Source organism: Epinephelus lanceolatus, chromosome 10, assembly GCF_041903045.1.
Source record: "Epinephelus lanceolatus isolate andai-2023 chromosome 10, ASM4190304v1, whole genome shotgun sequence".
Lineage (NCBI taxonomy): Eukaryota > Metazoa > Chordata > Actinopteri > Perciformes > Serranidae > Epinephelus > Epinephelus lanceolatus.
The window spans coordinates 38853801-38877708 of record NC_135743.1 but is presented as its reverse complement, the minus strand read 5'-3'; the positions used below and the strand labels follow the sequence as shown (position 1 = coordinate 38877708).

The window sequence follows — 23908 nt, the reverse complement described above, 5'->3', positions numbered from 1 at the left end:
ATGTTGCACAGTATAGCTGCACTAAATTTATACGATTGCTAAAATCTCAGTTGGGAACCCTCCTGGGGCAATAGATTCATTCGCAAATCATTTATATTGTTCTTGCATTGCTACTAGTGCCATTTTTTCAACACTCTGCTCCACCATTGTTCCCACACTTTTGTCACTGTGAAATATTAGATATTACCAGTGAGTGTGATGGGACTATAAGTGATGTTGGTGCACAGTGGTCAGGTTCTTCCCAATGGAAGTGCAAGAGACTTTTCTGCTTTGCACACAGTCTATACACCCTGACTACCCACTTCTGTGCAGGAGAAGACTGTAATGCTTATTGGACCAGAAAAAAATGTTTCCTCCATACCTTTACTGAATGTGTAAATATAAATTCTAGGAGGCAGGGTTGCATACAACATTATGAGTAAATACATTAAAAATTCCATTTGTAGCTGTTGCATATTTCAGATGCAGCAGTCTGTCACATAAGCACTTGCTAATGTCACTACACATATTCTTAAACATCTAAAATGTCCCACAGATGACATTATATCATTCACTGTTCAAATCTATTATATTTATCTATCTCAATCTGCTGCTGCTTGATAACAGCTACTAAACAAACCTTGTGGTATGATTGTTTTCTCAACTGCTGTTTCCTGTGTGAAGAAAGAACGCTTGGATATTTGTAATTTACTTATTTCAGTAATTGCAAGAGATTTGAAACAGAGCTTATTTAGTTTAACACAGTTCAGACGTCCAGTGCAAAAATGGAAAATCTTATTTAGTGGTGTATTGAAGAGTTCTGTGTGCAACAATCAGAGCATTTATACAGAAGCAAACCTCTATTTGCTATGTAAAGATATAATAGAGTCACGCTCCCTCTATGTGTGTTGTAATCCAGCTTCTCTGTGGTTTGTTGTAGAAAGCTGATTCGGCCACATGTGCAAGTTAGTGCACATGTCTATCGAACTGGCTAGCTCATTGCCACTACTTTGTGATGCACTCATATGATGGCAAATATGAGCTGTAAGAAAAGATGACGCATTACAAGCCGTGCAAATGGTATGAAATAGTATGCACTCCCAGTGTCCAAAGTGGATGCGGTCGCCTCTCTCCGGAATCCCCTCCACCTCCCCTCCATAGTGGTGCAGTGGTTAGCATTGTTGCCTCACAGCAAGAGGGTTCCTGGCTCAAACTCTGGGGTGGGGGAGCCCCTCTGTGTGTCAGTGTGGGTTTTCTTTGGGTACTCTGGTTTCCTCCCACAGTCCAAAGACATGCAGGTTTATGGTGATTCTAAATAGGCCATAGGTGTGAATGTGAGTTGTTGTCTGTCTCTAAGTGTCAGCCCTGTGATAGTCTGGTGACCTGCCCAGGGTGTACCCTGCCTCTCGCCCAGCCTCAGCTGGGATAGGCTCCAGCCATCCTGCGACCCTCAAGAAGATAAGCAGTTAGTAAAATGGATGGATGGATGGATGGATGGATGGATGGAATGTGTAGTAAAAACTGAATGGTTGCTCTTAATTTTGCTTCTCGTCTTTATCTGCTAGCTTAATATCTGATATCAACCCAGCACAAGATCTCATCAGTTGTTGTCAGATCTTGCAGGAATGTGTTGCGAAGACAGACAGTTCTCAAACAAAGTTACAGCTTGTGAAAAATCTGTCCAATATTCACTTAACTGACTATAGGGTGAAAGAATCCATCATAATCTGTGCTCATGTTCTCTACTCCCATTGGAATAAATAGCCTCAGGACTGCTGTTAGTCTCCTAAAGGACCAGGGCAGTGGTGAAACCCACGTGACACAGACACAGGAAATGTCTCTAAAGTGAGCTGTCTCAGTTTTTCAATGGTCTCTGACATCGCTTACCACTACAAGCCGATGATAATATTGGGACGTTGTCATTGTGGAAGCATAGCGCTCACCTGCCAGTTGCACTGTGGTTAACACCATTATCTCTGTCAGCATTGTTGCTGTTGGTTTGCACTATTTATGAGTTAGCACTGTTAGCTGCTCGCTGTCAGCTCAGCCACCTCCATTTTGAGAGCCATGTCCAGAAAACTCAGATGCTTTAAATTTTGCACAGAACCCCTTTGAATTCATCAAATTTTATTTCTCATCACTGAGGTTAATGTGACAGTTGTGCCATAGAATTAATGGTGCTGGTGACCTTGACTCTTTTTTCTAAGATACATTCATAGCTGGAAGCATGATCCATGATAATGAAGATCATAAAAAATAGAAGTGTAAAAATAGAAAAATGCGTGGCAAAAATAACATGTTGTCAGTATTTTAGAAACCCCTTCAAAATTACACAAATCATGTATTCAGGGGAGCTCATGTTATCATAAGAGGAGCCAGTCTCCCTCTGGCTCCCCTGTAGTTGGCACCCTGCCTTCACTTTTCATATGATTTTTGGTAAATTTAAGCTAACAGGGGATTTTCTGGTTCATCTAATTGTGCACTCTTCATAAAAAAAATGGTGAAAGGTTTCTAAGAAATAATACATCAGATTATATAAAAGATGGAGGAGGTCAAGTTGGTGAAGTACATAGGGAGCAGTTAATTCCTAAAATACTTCACACCAGAGAACGGAAAAATAATTGGATAAACTTGACACAACATGACCCCGTCCATTTTCTATTTAAGTATACTTTTAAGGCTTTCTTTTAAAGTGAAATAAATCTGGGCAACTTATGAACTGTGCCTATTCTTTTGTCACTGTAATTAGAACATGATTTCTCAGTCCTCTGCAGGAAACCTCCTGAAAAAAACCTAAATATTCTCAAGACATTTCCTTTTTTGGGAAATTATTAGGAAACTTGTGCACCTGCAAGTTGATTTTCATAGATGCATGAATGCGGAAAAAAAAACAACAGCTGGCAGAAAGGATACTAATAATCTAAACCCCACAGTATGCTTTGGAGCACATGGAATTTCTAGGACAAAGACTAAACAAAGAAATACACCCAAAGACTATAGGTGAGTGATACTTACATACATACATACATACATATATGTATATATATATATATATATATATATATATATATATATATATATATATATATATATGTATTTTTTTTTTTTTTTGACTTGTGAATGAGTCAATGATATTTCTTGCAATAATGAAAAAATACTGGCAATCATGTCCGCCTGGCACAAACCACATGTTTTGGACAGCTGTGAAGTGGCAGAATGTCCCAGCATCATGGTTCTTATATTGCCAGATTCCAGAGAGTCTCCCCTCTTCAGATATGGCAGAATATGTCATTTTCCAACTTGCTATGCTGAGATACATGTAAAAATGTAAGAATTTAGTCACACGGATTTGTTTTTTTCATTGATATAAAAATTAATATAAAATACAGGCACATAGAAGGACATGTACTGATGACAAATCTGGTTAGCCCAGATTGTCCTGAAAAAAACAAGATATATCATGTGTATGTAGCCTTTATAATGACTGTGATATGAGCTTAAAAGTAAAGGCAGTAAAAATACCCCAGAAACGCCTAGGGCCCATAGGGTTAACTTTAATAAAACATTGCTTTATTTAGCTTTAATTTAAAATTACTTGATTTAACTTTATTATAACAGTAATTTATTTAACTTTATTGTAATATTGTTATAGTTTATTTAACAGTTTAGCATTTTAGTAGTCAACAGTAGTTTAGAGAGGGGTTACAACAGTATGTGATTTTTATGGTATGATAACCATCTCAGAAAATATTGCAGTTTCACGGTATCACAGTATCATGGTGGCACAGAATTATTAGTGAAAATGACCCTTAAAGGAATGGAAGTAGAGGGGTCATTTATGGTTAAAGAAACTTGTTATTACTATAATTGAAACTTCAAACCATATTTTGGATAAAGGTTTGTGTAAAAAGTCTCCCTTTTGAAAATAACTTAAATCGAGCCGAGATTATCTGTCCAGTTGTATTTTTTGAGTAGATAAGCAATCGTACAAGTATGATAACCATCAATTTTAATATCACGGTATACCTTAAAACCATTATACCACTGCAACCTTAGTTTAGGGGAGAATTCCAAATATCAAGTTATATATTGCGTATCGTGACATAGCCTAAAAATATCACAATATTTTTTATAAGCCATATCGTTCAGCCCTGCTAAAGACATATAGATATTCAGGGGATTTTTAGGCTTCTGGTGAGCACACAATTGATAAAATAAGCGTATTATATATTATTTCAAATTGTGATAATATCATGGTATGGCAATGCACTGTGATTTTGAGAATGCTTATTCAGATCAGATTAGTTATTTCTGGGCACTTTAAAAAGAAACGATTTGTGGTAATTTCAAATAGTGTCTGGGCTGACTTAAAATTTTAAGTGGACTGAATTTAAGAGGATGGGTTGCGGTAATTTTCAAATAAACTTTTCTAGTCAAATAAACTTGGTCTTTATTCAGTTGTATTCAAATCCTTTAGGTACACTACCTGATTGAAAAACGCTGAAAAATATGCACAGCAGCTCTTGAATAACCATACTCCCTTAAGCAGTGAGGAGTGACTTTAAAGATGTTTTTGAGGCTTTCTCTGATAATGGAGACTAATAGAAACACCAGTATTTGGATTTGCTTTGACTAGAATATCGTTGATTGTAAAAGTATTGTTAAAGAGCAACATTTACGGTCACTTCCATCTAGAAATATTGATATCAGCTTTCAAAAACTACATATCAGTCTGACTCTCCCCCACACACACATACACACATGGTCACACACAGTCCCGCCACAGGTTGGCCCTTGCTTGTTTGTGATAAATGCAGCATTTGTGTCCAGGGTTTAGGCTTATTTCTGCTCAGTTGCCTGCTCTGGCTAAGCTAAGCCTTGTGTTGCTGATAATGACAGCTGTGAAAGGAGTGGGGGACTGAATGAAAACCAGTGGGGGTGGGGAGTAGCTGTGGATCCAGTCACTCTGCCCTGCCAGGTCTGTATTCACTCTCCTCCTGTGTCCTGCAGTGTCACACAGGGGTGCACACTGCTTTACCTCGCTTCTACTCTGTTTACCAGCGTATAGGCCTTTTTTTTCTCTATAATCGAGGACTGTCTCCATCAAATAGTGGCATTTCATGTGCTAGAAAAATCTTTCACTACTCAGACATTTTGTACATTTTTTGCGTGCTGTAAAATTGCTTTAACAGACATATATTTGCTTTAAGAAAATACATGTTTTCCAAGCAGGAGAACTGCTGGATTCATACATTTTACACTTGCCGTGAAAACACAAGAAATAAGCAAAACATATCAAAATCACTGCATTAACATGAAGCCTAATTATGCCCCTGCTAATAACATAACAGCTTATGGTAGCTGGTTGTCATAGTAGCGCAACACTTTTTGTGGCTCATGAGTTTTCCAGGTGTGCAGCAGTCAGAAACAATGGCTGTCAAAGAGAGCAATGTAAATAGAGCACAAAGACATGCTGATACAGTCTGAGACGAGCCAAGCAGCAGGCAGAAAGAGCTGAAATCACACTGCACAGTGAAGCTGTTTGGCCTGCAGCTTTACACACAGGATTTAGCTGATTTATGGAAACATGGGGTAGCTAATTCAGCATGGTATTGCTATTAGCAACATCATGTTTGTATGAGCTGTTTTTCGCATTCCTGATGAAAAACAAGACAAGCACTCACCTGTGAGTGAAGTCAAACCTTTTTGTTTGTTTTGTACTTGTATATATTACATGGAAACTAATTTTAGTCTTTGAAGAAAATGAAAGAAATGCATGCAACCAGCTAGCGTCATTAATTTGTTCTTTGTTTTGTTTGTTTTTTCCTAAATCCAGTATTCATCAACAAATACACTGATCCTTTCTTTCACTTAGAGTGATTGACAGCTTGCCATTGTCATTTACTTAAAGTTGCAAAAATAGAATATAGTAAATTGTGGACCTTTTTCTTCTCATCACTAGCTGTGTAGATTTTAAGTGTACATGCATTGATTGGGTGAGTTGAGTCGACCTGTTTTCCAAAACTTTATTTATGACATTCAACTGGACATCCATTTCATCAGTACAAAGAAATAAAATGTGCATTTGTTAAAGTACAAAAAACATCATAGAAATGGAAATAAACAATGAAGTTCACAACAAAACACAGGTCAGAAATATCTGATTATAAATACAAACAACAAGGTCAGCAGAGAAATTACTGTATTGTCTTAATATTGGCCTATTAAAAGACCATCTCTAATGGTCTTTATTTGTAGTGCACCTTTCATATACGTTAGTGTAATTCTATATCATTCTCCTCCCTGGCTGATAAAAGGACAGTACAAACAGAAATAGTAAAACAGTTCGAGATGAATGCCGATGAGAAATAGAAAACATAAATTAAACAATAATTAGATAAATAATTAAACAAATAAAATATATATTATGTAACTGTCTGCATTTAAATGTCTAAAAACAACTAGACCAATGTCTATATTTTGTTGAGTTTACATTATCCCAAACATTTTCAACCACCCAAAGAAATCTGACCATGTCAGTGGCATCATATCCTCTCTGCGCATGTGTCAAGGTTGTGTTTGCCTGCCAGAAGCTGTCATGAATTGACTTTTTATCCAGTTTTAAGTCATATTTTTATAACATATTTTTTGGATTTTGGTCATTTTAAAATATGTATTTTAACTGGATCAATGATTTCGGCCATCAGACACTGGTCTGGGTCTGTAGTTATTAAAGAAACAAACTGGGCAAACATTAATGCCACCTCGGCTCCAGCCACTGCCATGCAGAACAGCATCGCTAAAATACTGATTTTTTACTTTAAACTGTTTTCTTCAAGTTTTAATGATTGGTTCCATTTGTTTTGGAAAGAAAGAGACCTCTGCGGCTAATTTGGCCCCCAGTAAAAATCTCCTGAACATCTGGATCTTAAGTTTTCAGAGAAAAAAGGTGAGCACACAGTAGCAGGTGCTGGGCCCCACTGCGATGAGCCGAACATCATCAGAGAAACATTCATTTTTATTGTGACACTGCTGTATTCAGTGTTTTTAATTTAATTGAATTTGATTTAATTCAATTTAATTTATTTTTTTATTTCTTTTGGAGAGGAGGAGACCACTGCGGATAATTCAGCTTCTAATAAAAATCTCCTGAAATATTAACACTGAGGGAATCCTAACCAGGAGAAACTGATGGCTATGACAGCATTGCTCTGTCTTTCATCATTGTTTCCACTTAGAGACCCCTAGCTGCAGAGAATTACATTTTAGAAAAAATAACATTTAAAAATGCAAACACAATAAAATAAATAATTAAACAAAAATGTATTGAAGTGGTAGGTACCTTTTAGGATACCAACACTTCTAGCTGCTCTGAGAAATGTGACAGTAAATTGCATGAAAGTCAGCTTTTGGCCAAACAAAACCAGATGAAATGGGTGCTTGAGCAGCAGTCTAGAACAGCTCAGCTGCTGCATAAACATGTAAATATATTGACAGAATATATGCACATTTTATATGTGTGAAATAAATTGAATCTGATTAGTCAAATACTGCTCATCTATCATGGGATTATAAAAACATATTTGCAAAACATCAATACAGTTTGCAGAAGATCAGTTTCCCCTGTACAAAAGAACTAGTGCTGAAAGTTTGCTTTGCTTTCAACGGAAGACACATAGGTCATTTTTGTCCGTGCATACTGATTTTGAAGGAGCATTTAAATAATTATATATAAATGAAAGAACAACATTCAAAAAGTAACTACTCCAAAAAATATATTTATTATATATATATTTATTTTGGGTGTAGCAAGTAAAAGCAAGTAAAACACACCTGGAGAACCATCCATTACAACTGTGGGGATGATTCTTTGACAGACGGTTGGAATTCAGAGGACAGGGCAAGCTCTGATGACATCACCAGGGATGATGTCAGCATGGGCATTAGTAATGCCATGGTAATATACCTATTTTTAATGTTTTTTAAATCTTTCATCCCTCCCTAATGACCTCAATTTTCACTTGTATGAGCATCTAAGTGAACAAGCATGGGAATTTTTAATTTTAGTGGTGAAGTGTAAGGTTATCCAAGTGTGTGTGTGTGTGTGTGTGTGTGTGTGTGTGTGTCTGTCTGTCTGTATGTGTGCATCCATGGGTGTGCATCTTGTATGCAGATAGAGGCGGTGCGTGTCCACACTTCAGAGGGATGTGAGGCGCAGTCACTGGGCTTGAAGTTGAGCAGAGTGAAGATTGTTTATGGACTGCCAAAAGTAATTAATCTCCCTTCTCTATAAAAATTAATCGGATTAAACGTTCTCGTGGCCCACTGAATCTGTCTCCCTGTAATGGGCGGACGCTGAATCTCTGGCTGCTCCTCTGTCTCGCTTCGTACCCATAATGCCAGTCCTACAGGCCGGATTCACTGGCTTCACCACAACAATGGGCTGCACAATGACTCTGGAGTGTAATCACATTCTCCTGCTTGTCTGAATGCTTGTCTTTCACGGTGGGGAAAGAGCATTGGCTGCTTGACCAGGATCATATTCTGACCTTTGATAGAGATGCTGAAGCGCTGAGAGGGGTTTGTTGATTAGAGTTTCATCTGTGTGTCTCTGGCCGCGGGTGAAACACATGTTCACATGATGATTTGACCTTTGCAGCAGTATTCAGATGAGTATTCGGAACGCTCCTTGCCTCTCCTCATGTAAGTGGGTTATGGGTTAACATCCTAAAGAGGCTTACTCCAAAATATTCTCTGGTTACTCCTGCTCCTGCATGCCTGATGCCTCCAAAGGTTCCAGTTCCTTTCTTCTACTGACACCCACACACACAGAGTACATAACAGTGCCCTCGCAGAAATACAAATATATGTTAGATTGTAAGACCTTGATATTATTCCTGATGTATTCGTCATGTCTGTTTCAGACCTAGTAGAGCTCAAGCCTTTAAAATTACTAAAAGTGTAGGACTCTGTAGCAGCCCTTACACCATCCACACAGGATGCGTGGTATGAGCAGCCTGATAGTAGAGCAACAGCAGCAGCTTTAGACCTCCATCTGTCTGCACAGAATGCAATCAGCCACATGGTTTGAACTCTCACTCATTTTGCTTTGGTTTCAAAAAAAGAGTGCATTGTCACCCAAGATATCTTCATTTGTGATGAACAAATCAATCCTCAAACTGCTTTCAATGAGCCACTTTACCTGGAATAAACAGGCAGCGACACAGCCGATGGGTGGCCACAGCCAACACGTTCTCATCCCAAGGCGACACATATTACCATGTTGTCAGTGGCCTTTCACATCTACATATTACACGCTAGGTATGCTCCTGCGTCTGCTGTTAGTGTTCCAGAACGCTGCATCAACAAAACAACGTGGTTAGGTTTAGAGAAAAACATCATGGTTCTGCTCTACATTCATACAGGGAGCAAACATGAGGCTCCCGCATAAAAGTCCAGGGTTTATTGGGTCCATCCCACCTACCCAATAGGGACCTCTCAGCTCCTTATATTACGTTCTACTGGCAGCGTTTCAACCTGACACCATCCTGTGGCGTGAAATATTACGTTGAATCATGTTTCACACTAATGTCGCCCAGCGGCGTGTCATACCACCACACCACGCTTTTGGCGACAGGTGTCTGACGCTGAAATCACTGACAGAGCGATGACTTTGGATTGAGAAGGGGCTTTATCTAAAAGTCATACAAAATTGTCTCATCACTATTCACATTCAGTTCTGCTGTGTGCAGCACCAAAGATGCTCTATTACAACACTTGTAAAAGAGTCACAAGATTTGGTCACAAGCTCTTTTTTATACTTTTCATGGGTGAAGTATTTGAAAAAACCACATACGGACGTAAAGGGTGACCAAAAGCATTGATTTATGGAAGAAAACATGAACAAAATCAGGAAATACAAGAGATACAGAGATATTTGTCTTTCTAAGGAAAATGACAACCTGGCTATTTGAAGAAAAATGACTCGCCTAACACATGCGGATACCTTAGCAGAAATCTTAACTCTCAGGTCAACACAGTTATCAACTAGCCTATGCTGTAAACTACAACAGCATAATAGAAATACTGAAATTTAGTCATGCCTTTTGGTTTTGGTGTGCTATCCCAATATTTTCAGTGGCTCCATCTGGTCACCCCTATGAAACATTTCCTGGGCACCACTGTAAACAGGATTATTTTAACTGGGTAACAGCATGTTGGCCTGAATTAGTTAAGCCACATTTAAATAACAGGGCACAGAAACAGACAGGCAAAAGATGACACAGCTTACAGATACACCACCAATATATCTACTGCTTATAATAGGCCCTGCACACCCATGTTACACCCACACATGTGATTTCACTCTTTTTGGCAGATTAGACCTGTTCTGCGGGCTGTGTGGGTGTGTAAATACTGGGCTGGTTTAACCTTTCCCTCACTCCACTGTTAGTTTGTTGCGCTTGTTAAGACAAATTACAAATGTAAATGGAGTCAAGTGAAGTCCCACAACCCCCAGTATAACTTTACCTAGCTCCAGCCTAAGCAAAGGTCTACTTAGACAGAATGATTGAAAACACCAGCAAAGGTGTGCAGGACCTTTAAAGCCAATGTGTTAGCAAGCAATTACTTATTTGCACACCCAGCAGACACTGAGCGACACTGGGAGCAACATTTGGAGTTGTGTTTGTTTCCACTTGATAAATGTAAGTTGAGTATTCACTCCTATTTAGCTCTAATATGCTCTCCACTGACTCTGGAGAAAAACACCTCTTTAGCTGCTAAACTAGGTTCACCAGCTAGTGGCTAACTTTGTCTGTGTGCTCTTCAGTGCTGGGCACATAGAGTACTTTGGATTAATTACAGCTTTTTTTGCAGGAACCTTATGAACTGCACAGCAAATGTGCTGTTAAACCAAAACGCCCAGGAGATTTCTCAGCAACACTTTCATAGTACACACAGTAATATGATTTAATGTTTATATCTAAAATGTTGATACATGCAGGTTCAAAAATATTGCATTTTTCACCTTTGATGCAGAACTAATGACAACCAGTAGATGCTAGCTCAGAAAACCTTAGATTTGATTGAAGTCTTCGGAAATAGATACCAGATTATCTCTCAAAATACAAGGCTACAATTATTATACAGAAGAAGATACAGTCTCACTGGCTGTTGTCAGTTTATGCGATACATCTCTTGGTGGCTGTTTTTACATTCAGTGTTTTAAAGGCTTAAAGAGAAATACTGTATTCTTTAGGGCGTGTTTACTTAGGTAGGGGTTCAAGCCTGAAGGGCTGAAACCCTTTTGTTTTTGTGCTGTTTTTCTATTATTATTATTATTATTCTTCAGAAATGTTTTCCCAAATTCCCGTGAGATGGTACATTGTTGAGACATTGAAAATTTCACCAATGATTGGAAGCTGTGTGCAAATGGTGCTCAAGATATAACATTGCCAATAGGCCAGATGGGGGCGCTATAATTAAGGTCAAGGAAAATTTGGATTTGAAAGGCCACCACCCTTGCACCGTGTGTCAGATTGACATGAAACTCGACACACATGGTCTGGTGAAGAGGTTCTATGGAAGCCTACAAAATCATGAAGATCTGCTTACTAGAATGTCCACCATATTGAATTTTGTAAAAAAAAAAAAAAAAACAACACCTTTTTGACATCGCCTCCTAAGGCGTAGGTCCTAAATGCACCAAACCTTCTGTGAGTCATCATGGGAGCAAGCTTTGTATAAGTTATCAAAGACTTTTTGATATGTCATTGCGTTTTGGTGATATTGACCAATGAACTTTAGAGGGGGCATGGCTCAGCACATAAATGGACTTTACTCCATAACCGTTGGGTCAATTGTCACAAAACTTGTAGACAGTATCGACAAAAGTATCTTAATCATATTGTGAAAGTTTGATTCAAATCAACCAATAGGGGGCGCTACACATGCAAAAGGTTGATATAATCAGCCAGAGATATTTTTTACGAAACTTGGTTTGCATCATTTAGGGTCATGTCTCAGTTGATGCTCAAAATTTGAATATGCAAAATCAATTAACATCTTTATCTTCAAAACCACCACTGCCACAAACATTCTTTGGATAGTAGATGTCACATGTTTTAAATGGTGTTCATATCGGTTTAACGGTTAGCTCACTGTGATATTCATTATCTTGTTGTATTTTGTACTGTATGCACAACATTTTCTATTTCATATAATTTTCAGCCTAATGTCACCAAAATATTTGACAATATACCTGAAATCAGTAGAATGATATGCCATTATTTTCAGATTTTTATCACCAACGCTTTAACTGTTCTTGACATCTTATTGCTTTTTGAAGATATTCACCAATGAACTTTAAAGGGGGCGTGGCTCAGGAAATGACTCCACAACGTTTGGACCAATCATCACAAACCTTGAAACATATCCTGAAAGTTTCATTCAAATTGACCAGTAGGGGGCACCACAAATACAAAAAATGGGCATGCAATAACACAAATCTGACTAAAAATCTGAAATTGATTGTCCAATCATTACAAAATTTGCAGGCTATGTTAAATAATAATTATGAAACACATGTATTATTCTAAAATTGGTAAACAGAGGGCGCCACAAGTTCTAAATAAGTGCAATGGCCTTTCACAAAATTTGGCCATAAATCAATGTGGGTTTTTTCAAACATCACCAAACTTGGTGGACTTTTTTAATTAAGCCATTAAAGCATGTCCCCAAAATGTTTTGCAGTTGACCAATAGGAAGCAACAGTGCTTCCAAAGAAGAGCGATTTGCACATTAATGAATGAGCATCTGTCTGATTGTCATAAAACCTATTGGTAATCTTTACTGCAGGCGTCCTGAACTGTCAAAGTTCTTTATTCTACTTTGCTCTGAAGTTTTACATTTCCATGCAGGCTTGAACCCCGGAATTGCCACTTGCAGCTATATTTGATAGTTGTTTCTCTGAATGAAAGTCATGGTGGTTGCTTCTAAAAATATTCTTAATTCGTCACCTTAAACCAAATTTGGATTATCTGGCTTTGGTAATTCATAGAGTTGGTTACTAGAATTTTAAGCTTCACACACAGCCCAGTGGCCAGAAGAAAATGCTGGCATTGTATGTTTCTGCAAACCACAAATATGTTACATTTGCACCTTTTATGCATAACATATCAGTGTTTCTAAAGTGAGGTGATATAAGCTGACTTTGTCATCTGGAGGTGGAGTGGATGGTGGATGGCATGTTACCAACTGCCAAGCCACAGACCACTTTTCGAGACCAACAAACAACAAAACTGGGTGTCCTTTGGCAACCCTTCGTGGCGTTTTCACCAGTGTTTGAGCCACTAAACCTGGTTGTTTTTGACCAACAAATTGGGCATTTCCCAGCAGCCCTTGACCCATGGATCTGAGATATTTGTTACAGACACATCACGGCATTCCCAGTGGTGTTTGAGAAACCATACCTAGGTTTTTTGTTCAAGGACACGTGGCTGCATTTCCCAGCAGCATTTGTTTCTCCAAATCTAGGTGCTTTCCATAGACACGTGGGGGCGTTCCTTAGTGGAACCTGAGCCACTAAACCTGGTTGTTTCTCACAAACACATAGGACATTTACCAGGGCGATTAGAGCTACAGAACCTAGGTTTTTCTTCACCGACACATCGCAGTACTTCCCACCAGTGTTTGATTTGCCAAACTTTGATGTATTCCTTTGATCTGTCCCTGCTTTTCCAGCGGATTTTGTGCCACCAAATATGGTTGTTTTATCCAAAACATAATCTTTTCCTAACCAACATTAAGCATTATTTTCTGCCTAAACCTAAAAACACCTTCACCACAGCGTTGTTGGGTTTTAACGTATCTGCTATAAAATAATGTACGAATGTAACATGGCTTCCATGGTTTGCAGAAACATTCGATGTGAACATTTATTCTGGCCAAATTTCAGATTCAGAATGTGGATAATGTTATAGGTTTTAAATATTTTTTGCATGCTGTAATTTGTACATAGGGAGTGGATTATTTGCTTGGTAGGAGCCCTGTTAAAACCTCCATTACCAGCCCTCCTCCAGTATTGCAATCTGTACAGGGTTTATGTCTACAAAGACATTTTAAAAAATCAAACTCACTTTCTTCACTTACTGTCAGTTCTGTGAGTGCATTCATTTTGAGACTGGCAGAGCAAAGTGGAAATAAATTGTGTTTTGTTGTTGGATTCTTGTTATTGTTCCCTCCCCAGGCGCCTGCAGCTGACACGCCACCAACCATCAGACACAATGTCATACGGGTCCATTGATGGAGGCTCCTTTGGCAGTCGCAACCCATTTGGAGGTCCTACGAGGCAGGGCTACCAGCCAGTAGGTATGTAAGGACAAATATTGATTTCTTCATGATTTCATGAAAATGTAATTTTACGCTGCCCTTTAAAAAGTCCCATGTGCAGCATTTTACAACATCAAAAGGTTATCATGAATGACTGGGCAGTATCTTTCTGTGTCAAAAAACAGAACAAATAAATTTAGTTTCTTTGACAAATTCATTGTGGGTCTTCTGAAAATATGCCAAGAATTGACAGGTAAAAAAAACTTCCTGTCAGTAACTATCATTACTGTTGGTACCTTCCTTGTGCCTGTATAAACAGGGTTTGACTACATGCATTAGATTGAACCACAAACATCGCAATGGGAAAGTCCTCTTGAGCTCAGTGCAGATCTGAGAAATAATTGAGACAAGTAAGTCATATCTCCAAGCAACTTCAAGTCCCAAGATCATCCGTGCAAACAACTGTTTGCCAATACAAAGTACTGGGAACAGTGGTTTCTGCCAAGGTTGCTAAGTTGACAGTTGTAGGCCTACAGCCTGAGGCAATCTGAGCACATTTTTGTTAGGTTTTGTTTATCACAGACATTTGCCTTCAATGCTTTGTATTTGGAATGGCACAGTTTGTCATCCTTGCTCAATCTACCGAGTCCACATCTTATTAAGTATGTTATTACAACATTCAGATGAAGGTGAATGACAGGAAGGAGGTTTTTTCCCTCACATTCAAAGACGTTTTAGTGGCTGTGTAAACAATAAATCCATTATGATTCTACCTCTAACACACTGCTTGTTTGTGAAACTAAACATCATCTGTCACCTCACTAAGACTGGGTGAATTCAATACTTATTTTATCTTCCATTAAGAAGCATAAAAAAAACAAAAAACAAATTACAATCATTGTTACCAGAGCTCGGACCATTGCTAAACTGATGTGCACAAAAATAAATAAAGAAAGAAAGAAAAGAAAAATATCACAGAGGCAATAAAACGTGAGGCTTCAACAGGGAAGAAATTGTGGAGTGACGCCGAGATCGAAAAGTGGCTGAAGGTATGTCGATTGCTGCTCAGCGGCATATACCGATCCCCAGACTGGCATAAAGATCCCTAGACTGGTATATACCGATCCCCAGACTGGCATAAAGATCCCTAGACTGGTATATACCGATCCCCAGACTGGCATAAAGATCCCTAGACTGGTATATACCGATCCCCAGACTGGCATACAGATTCTCGGAGTGGTATGCTGCTATTATGCCGCTGTTACTCCACCGACACACGACGGTATGTGCCGCTTGAGATTGTTACGGCACTGAGAGACGGTTGGATGGGTACCGCCCCCTGATGAGTATGCAAATTTAATGCCACTGGGCTGGTTTGATGACAAGTACTGCCGTTAATGTATACATTTTTTTTGTCTTTATTGACAATGCTAACTTAACACTTTACCGCAAGTAAAGGAACTATGTTGTTATGTTGTTGGGATGTACGCATATAGACAGTAATTACACGTGGGACTCTTACGATATGATATTAAAGTGATATGTCTAAATGTCCGCCCATAAACTACTTAAAGCTAATGAAAGCGCTAGCCTTAGCTAACATGGCTAATGTTAGCCCAGCCACCGTAGCCAGTCTGACTAATCGATAGCAGAAACTTTGAGTCAACCAACAAAACAATACTTAGTGACAGGTTTTCATTATTAGGAGAACACAATAATACATTACTTCATATAAAATTTCCAGTCCGAATTATTGTGTCAAACAACTGTTATATTAATATATTGGGGTATTTTTTTATGGTCCATCTTTGGATAGTCTGAAATGACTGAAAAGCGCTATATAAAAATAAATGTATTATTTATTGATTACACCACATATAGTTTTACTATAAATTCCAATTTTTGCTTGAGAGTGAAGATATAGTTACATAGACATAGGCAGTATTTCCTTTACTCGTATATGAAATGTGTGTCTATGAGTATTTTAGGCTAAGTGGTATTTGACAGGGGTGAAATACATAACAAACATTATAGGGTGAAGTCATTTTTTATTTTCTAAATAGTAGTACGGTCTCTGGCAATAAGTGTCCATGTTTACAGTGTCTGCACATGCGCTTTCCAGCTGTAAAGCGTAATTTGTTGTTTTACATTAATGTATGAACATAATACTGTAAACCATTTCCGGTTGAGTACTTTTATTTTGAAGGGACATAACGGAAATGTGTGTGGTCTGAATGTTTTTTGGTTGTTCAAGGCAAAAGCGCTGAAGACTGAAGTGCGACCCGTTCAGTGAATAGAGTTTCCCGTATCTTTATTTTATTATCCCTAAGTAGCCTATAGGCGCAATTACACCCGCTCGGTTACACTACCATAATCTCCGGGAAATGTGTTGCCGGCTGCACACAGTCACTTATCAATATCACGTCTCAGCCTAAAGAAATGATCAAAATGAGTAAACAAATTTAATGGTGACTTGTGACACATTCATTTTATAACCGCATCTTCAAATCAACGTTTGCATCCCAGTTGGTGGCCACTGGCATCATATAAATGACATATTCCTCTGGCTCATCAGTGGTATGTCCATGCCTAAAGGCTTATGCCGCTGGAAGTAAAGGCTTATGCCGCTGGCTTATGCCGCTGGAAGTAAAGGCTTATGCCGCTGGAAGTAAAGGCTTATGCCACTGGAAGTAAAAGCTTATGCCGCTGGAAGTAAAGGCTTATGCCACTGGAAGTAAAAGCTTATGCCGCTGGAAGTAAAGGCTTAAGCCGCTGGCTTATGCCGCTGGAAGTCAAGGCTTATGCCGCTGGCTTATGCCGCTGGAAGTAAAGGCTTATGTCGCTGGCTTATGCCGCTGGAAGAGTAGTGGTATGTCCATGCCTAAAGGCTTATACAGCTGGATCAATTGCTATATCGATGCCCAAAGGCTTATGCGCTGGATCAGTGTGTCGATGCAGGACATCATATGGTGCTGAAGCAGGAGTGGTATATGTAACATATGCTGCTGCATAGACGTGTAGAATAGCATGATCCAAGACCTAGATGAAACATAGGAGTAACAATTAAATTGAGACACTACATTTTCAACTTTCTTATCACAATTAGCCAGACTGTAAACAGGTCTGGATTCAGTAGCTGTTAGACCATGAATTAAAACAAGTCATCAAATATCTACAGTGCCACCTCCTGGCAGATATAGGAACCTGCGTCTGTACATTGACAGCAGTGAACTATTTCAGGTGTAGTCAATACATTTACACATCCTCATTTCTTAAGCTCATGAGCAAAAAAAAAAAACCCCAGATGTTTACAACAAGCCTCAAGATAGCATTTTTCTGTTAAATAGAAATCACTAGCAACACAACGTTCAACTGGCTCAGACGTGCAAATGTTTTATTGAGTATATGAGGACAACAATGGAACGTTCACATTTAGAACATTTTTCCACCAGGATTTGCAATGCTGGCTTTTTTTTTATAAGACATTTCAATGTGTTTTTTAGTCAAGCTCCAAAATTAAGACACTCTCTTATTTGCACATTGTAGTGGATAAAGGATGTCTTCATTGCAAAAAAGAAAAAAAAAACAATGGATAAATAACGTTCACATGATCAGTTAAAACTTCTTCCACAGTTCTCCTGACTGTAAGGCCGCTGCACTACGTACTGCATCATAACAATGTTACTTGCCACAAAGGTGGAAAGCATCATATAGCTACATGTGTTTAGCTTGTGCCTTACACACAGTCACTTATCAATATCACGTCTCAGCCTAAAGAAATGATCAAAATGAGTAAACAAATTTAATGGTGACTTGTGACACATTCATTTTATAACCGCATCTTAAAATCAACATTTGCATCCCAGTTGGTGGCCACTGGCATCATATAAATGACATATTCCTCTGGCTCATCAGTGGTATGTCCATGCCTAATGGCTTATACCGCTGGAAGAGTAGTGGTATGTCCATGCCTAAAGGCTTATACTGCTGGATCAGTGTGTCGATGCAGGACATCATATGGCGCTGAAGCAGTGAGTGGTGTGTACGTAGTAGGGGCGCAGTGTTGGCTGAATGAGACTTGTGATATTCAAGGACATATGCTGCTGCATAGACATGTGTAGAATAGCATGATCCAAGACCTAGATGAAACAGAAGTAACAATTAAATTGAGACACAAAAATTCCAACATTTGTTATCACAATAAGTATACAGTAAAACTACCAGGTGATTTCATATATATATATATATATATATATATATAGATATATATCTATATCTATATTTATATATATATATATATACACACACATATAAAAATAAATAATCACCTGGTAGTTTTACTGTAACAAGCACATGCACACACACACATACATACATACAAACATACATACATACATACGCACACGCACACACACTGATTGACAATAGTTAGAAAATATCTCAATGTATAGTAAACATGATACATAATATACCACAATAGTTAATGTTCTGCGAAGTAGATTTTATATGAAGTAATGTATTATTGTGTTCTCCTAATAATGAAAACCTGTCACTAAGTATTGTTTTGTTGGCTGGCTCAAAGTTTCTGCTATCAATTAGTCAGACTGGCTACGGTGGCTGGGCTAACATTAGCCATGTTAGCTAAGGCTAGCGCTTTCATTAGCTTTAAGTAGTTTATGGGCGGACATTTAGACATATTACTTTACTGTCATATCGTAAGAGTCCCACGTGTAATTACTGTCTATATGCGTACATCCCAACAACATAACAACATAGTTCCTTTACTTGCGGTAAAGTGTTAAGTTAGCATTGTCAATAAAGACAAAAAAAAATGTATACATTAATGGCAGTACTTGTCGTCAAACCAGCCCAGTGGCATTACATTTGCATATTCATCAGGGGGCGGTACCCATCCAACCGTCTCTCAGTGCCATAACAATCTCAAGCGGCACATACCGTCATGTGTCGGTGGAGTAACAGCGGCATAATAGCAGCATACCACTCCGAGAATCTGTATGCCAGTCTGGGGATCGGTATATACCAGTCTAGGGATCTTTATGCCAGTCTGGGGATCGGTATATACCAGTCTAGGGATCTTTATGCCAGTCTGGGGATCGGTATATGCCGCTGAGCAGCAATCGACATACCTTCAGCCACTTTTCGATCTCGGCGCTACTGAAATTGTGGGATCCTGACACTCGGTATGCCTATGTGTGCAGCAAACATTTTGTCAAACCCTCCAAATGTATTTTTTAGAGTAACAGTTTACTGTATTTATGTATGTTAAGCTAAAGCATTGACAGTATAAATGCAATTTGTGTTATAATTGTGCCCAGCGCTCCGCGATTCAGAGCGGTCCGCTCTGGCACTTCTGTCAATCTACCAGCATGTCTCAAAACAACAACGTGTGCCGGTAGTAGGAGCAGGCTGACGGCTGAGCATGCCAAAATGCTCATCTTCTTAAAAAATAATCTCCACATCATGCTCGGACTGCAGTAAGGGGAGAATGTGGAGATGGGGGAGTAGCGGTCGATTTAGTTAACTGACTGATATCTGCTCATGTTTCTTCCAAGACGAGCAAGGTAAAGAGAAGGGACACTGAGGTAGAGCGGCAATATTAAGCTTATCAATATACCGTTGCCTCTCTGGTAGGCATAGCATGCTGAAATAAAACTTTGCCATCTTATTAATAGCTAATTATTAGCTAGCTATAGCTAATAATTTTAGCTAGCTAGCAATTCAGTCGTGGAGACTTGAAGGCACGGCTGCAGAGGTAGAATGACAGCGACAGAGCGAAGAAGCGGAGGGGAAAGCGGCCTCGTTTCCCCTTTGGGGGCATGGCTTTCAGATTATGATGCGTTGTGCACCGTCTCTATGGTGGATGGTGTGACTATTGATGCCTGCCAAGTTGTGGAACGCTGTTTAAGACCGACAAACAACAAAGCCGGTTGATTTTTAGCGAGTCATCACTGTTTTTCCAGCAGTTTTTTAGCCCCCAAATGTTGGTGTCTTTTAGCAATTTGTAACTGATAGTGCCATGGTAAATGGTTGTTTTTGACTGAGAAATCACTGCCTTTTTAAGTGGGCTTGTGCCCCCAAAACTGGGTATTTTTAAGCATAAACATGTTCCTCTTCTAACAACAACCAAGTGGTTTTTGTGCTTAAAACTAACCATGTTAACCACAGCACTATTAAAACACAGACTTTTAAAGTATCCACACATAATAATGTGCAAATGTAAAGTATCTGTGGTTTACCAAAGCCACAATACCAACATTTTTTCTGGCGACTGGGTAAAGGTAGGACATAGACATTCATCAGATACAGTAAATACAAAAGTAAATGTAAGAAGGAAGACCCTCTGTATTGAACTTGTGCAAAAGCTTCATATCGTCAGTGTTCCCCAAGAGTGGATGACAGCAACACTCAAATGTTATTAATATAGCATCAGTTGCATGTCAGCACTGTGGCTTCTTGAAAGCTTGCACGAATTTTAGTAGGCACCCACTTACCTACTTACAAGCAAGGAATCAGAGTCAGGTGTTCAAGTCATCACAACAAATTTATTATTCATAAAGAAATGAATAATTCAAGCAATCAACACTACATGTACATGAGTAAAAAAGCCATATACAAATACAACAATTACATGGGGAAAAGCACAAATAAGTGCTGCACAAGCCACAGGGGCAATTTGCTGTTTGTTCATATGTATAGTATAGTGTGTATGTACTCTCTGTTTCACACCATTGTGTATAATTACCTACAGTGTGTGTGTGTGTGTGTGTGTGTGAGCGCGGGTGCGCGTGGCAGAGGTCACAGGTTTTTTATAAGGGTTAAGCAATGTGAAAAGCAGCTTCAATGGATGTGATCCTCTTGCTGCTTTCATTAGCCTAGTAATGGGGTAGGAGCAAGACAGAGCCCCTGAGGCAAAACCTGTTCCAAGCCAAACTGAATGTGTGTGTGTGTGTGTGTGTGTGTGTGTGTTTGACAGAGGAAGATTGACAGATGGAGAGAGACTCAGTGCACATAGAGTTTGAGATGAATAGATGGAAAGGACAATAAACTAATGTTTTATGAAGAAAAGTAAAGTACAGGAATACACGTGCATTAATGAGAAACTGGGAAATTCTGTGATGTTCTTGTATTAAAAATCTTATGAAATCATTGGCTGAAATGACACACATGGGTCACTTCACCTTAAAATACAAAAAGGAATTCACCAAATGCTTTCCAAACCATTTCAAAGGGTGTCTACTGATGATATAATAGAATACTTCATCCCTTTTAGAGCCAATTCTTTCAGGCAAAAAAAATGGGAACCACATTTTCCACTGCCCCTACATACACAGGCCTATGCAAGACGCCATATGAAAGCGAGGCCTATATAAAAATAATGTGCTTTTCATATAGACTTTGTTGTCTGGTATCAAATATCAGAAAGATATGTCATTGTGTCACTTGAGCACACAAATAATAATATAGAGATTTTGACAGATGTTTGAGACTGATGTGATGTTTGTGGTCTAGAGTGTGACAGCAAACAGCCGCGACCAGCAGATTTTATTATCTCATTGGAGTTACGTTTGACCACTTAATAGAGGTTAATCTAATATTCACTTGTGCTTTAGACCTGGTTGGTCTCTACTAAGTCAAGGGAAAAATATTTGGCTCTTTATACCTTGTTCATTTTGTCTTTACCTCATCCCTGTGTTGTTGGTAAAAGGCAGGACATCTACACTAAAGAGACTGAAAAGCAGTACAGAGATTTGGTGCATAATGTGGGGGAGGTGTTTCATCACAAAATTTGGGATGGTTGCATGTACAGGAATGATTATACTTAGCTACAGTACAGGCCAAAAGTTTGGACACACTTTCTCATTCAATGCGTTTTCTTTATTTTCATGACTATTTACATTGTAGATTCTCACTGAAGGCATCAAAACTATGAATGAACACATGTGGAGTTATGTACTTAACAAAAAAAGGTGAAATAACTGAAAACATGTTTTATATTCTAGTTTCTTCAAAATAGCCACCCTTTGCTCTGATTACTGCTTTGCACACTCTTGGCATTCTCTCCATGAGCTTCAAGAGGTAGTCACCTGAAATGGTTTTCCAACAGTCTTGAAGGAGTTCCCAGAGGTGTTTAGCACTTGTTGGCCCCTTTGCCTTCACTCTGCGGTCACTCTGAGGCCAGGTCATCTGCCGCAGCACTCCATCACTCTCCTTCTTGGTCAAATAGCCCTTACACAGCCTGGAGGTGTGTTTGGGGTCATTGTCCTGTTGAAAAATAAATGATCGTCCAACTAAACGCAAACCGGATGGGATGGCATGTCGCTGCAGGATGCTGTGGTAGCCATGCTGGTTCAGTGTGCCTTCAATTTTGAATAAATCCCCAACAGTGCCACCAGCAAAACACCCCCACACCATCACACCTCCTCCTCCATGCTTCACAGTGGGAACCAGGCATGTGGAATTCATCCGTTCACCTTTTCTGCGTCTCACAAAGACACGGCGGTTGGAACCAAAGATCTCAAATTTGGACTCATCAGACCAAAGCACAGATTTCCACTGGTCTAATGTCCATTCCTTGTGTTTCTTGGCCCAAACAAATCTCTTCTGCTTGTTGCCTCTCCTTAGCAGTGGTTTCCTAGCAGCTATTTGACCATGAAGGCCTGATTGGCGCAGTCTCCTCTTAACAGTTGTTCTAGAGATGGGTCTGCTGCTAGAACTCTGTGTGGCATTCATCTGGTCTCTGATCTGAGCTGCTGTTAACTTGCGATTTCTGAGGCTGGTGACTCGGATGAACTTATCCTCAGAAGCAGAGGTGACTCTTGGTCTTCTTTTCCTGGGTCGGTCCTCATGTGTGCCAGTTTCGTTGTAGCGCTTGATGGTTTTTGCGACTCCACTTGGGGACACATTTAAAGTTTTTGCAATTTTCCGGACTGACTGACCTTCATTTCTTAAAGTAATGATGGCCACTCGTTTTTCTTTAGTTAGCTGATTGGTTCTTGCCATAATATGAATTTTAACAGTTGTCCAATAGGGCTGTCGGCTGTGTATTAACCTGACTTCTGCACAACACAACTGATGGTCCCAACCCCATTGATAAAGCAAGAAATTCCACTAATTAACCCTGATAAGGCACACCTGTGAAGTGGAAACCATTTCAGGTGACTACCTCTTGAAGCTCATGGAGAGAATGCCAAGAGTGTGCAAAGCAGTAATCAGAGCAAAGGGTGGCTATTTTGAAGAAACTAGAATATAAAACATGTTTTCAGTTATTTCACCTTTTTTTGTTAAGTACATAACTCCACATGTGTTCATTCATAGTTTTGATGCCTTCAGTGAGAATCTACAATGTAAATAGTCATGAAAATAAAGAAAACGCATTGAATGAGAAGGTGTGTCCAAACTTTTGGCCTGTACTGTACATCATCAAAAAGACAAAAAAAAGAAAGTGCTCACTGTAAAGGTAAAATGGTGACGGTATGACAAATTCCTTATCTGCTCGCAGTTTTAAATTTCAAACTGATAGGGATCTGACCGTTGACTATTGTTGAAACTTCATGTTAACACATGGTTTGGTTTTGTC

The 23908-nt window shown here is 39.1% G+C and overlaps 1 protein-coding gene across 2 annotated transcripts in view; it reads left to right on the top strand.

Annotated features, from left to right (window-relative positions):
* tsnare1 (T-SNARE Domain Containing 1) overlaps nucleotides 1-23908 on the top strand; it is a 320279-nt gene that overhangs the window by 56872 nt on the left and 239499 nt on the right. For both annotated transcript variants that reach the window (XM_033639648.2, XM_033639647.2), the window contains one exon: nucleotides 14228-14349. In XM_033639648.2, coding sequence (XP_033495539.1) covers nucleotides 14265-14349 — 85 coding nt within the window. In that variant the 5' untranslated portion in view covers nucleotides 14228-14264. The remainder of the gene's footprint in view (nucleotides 1-14227; nucleotides 14350-23908) is intronic.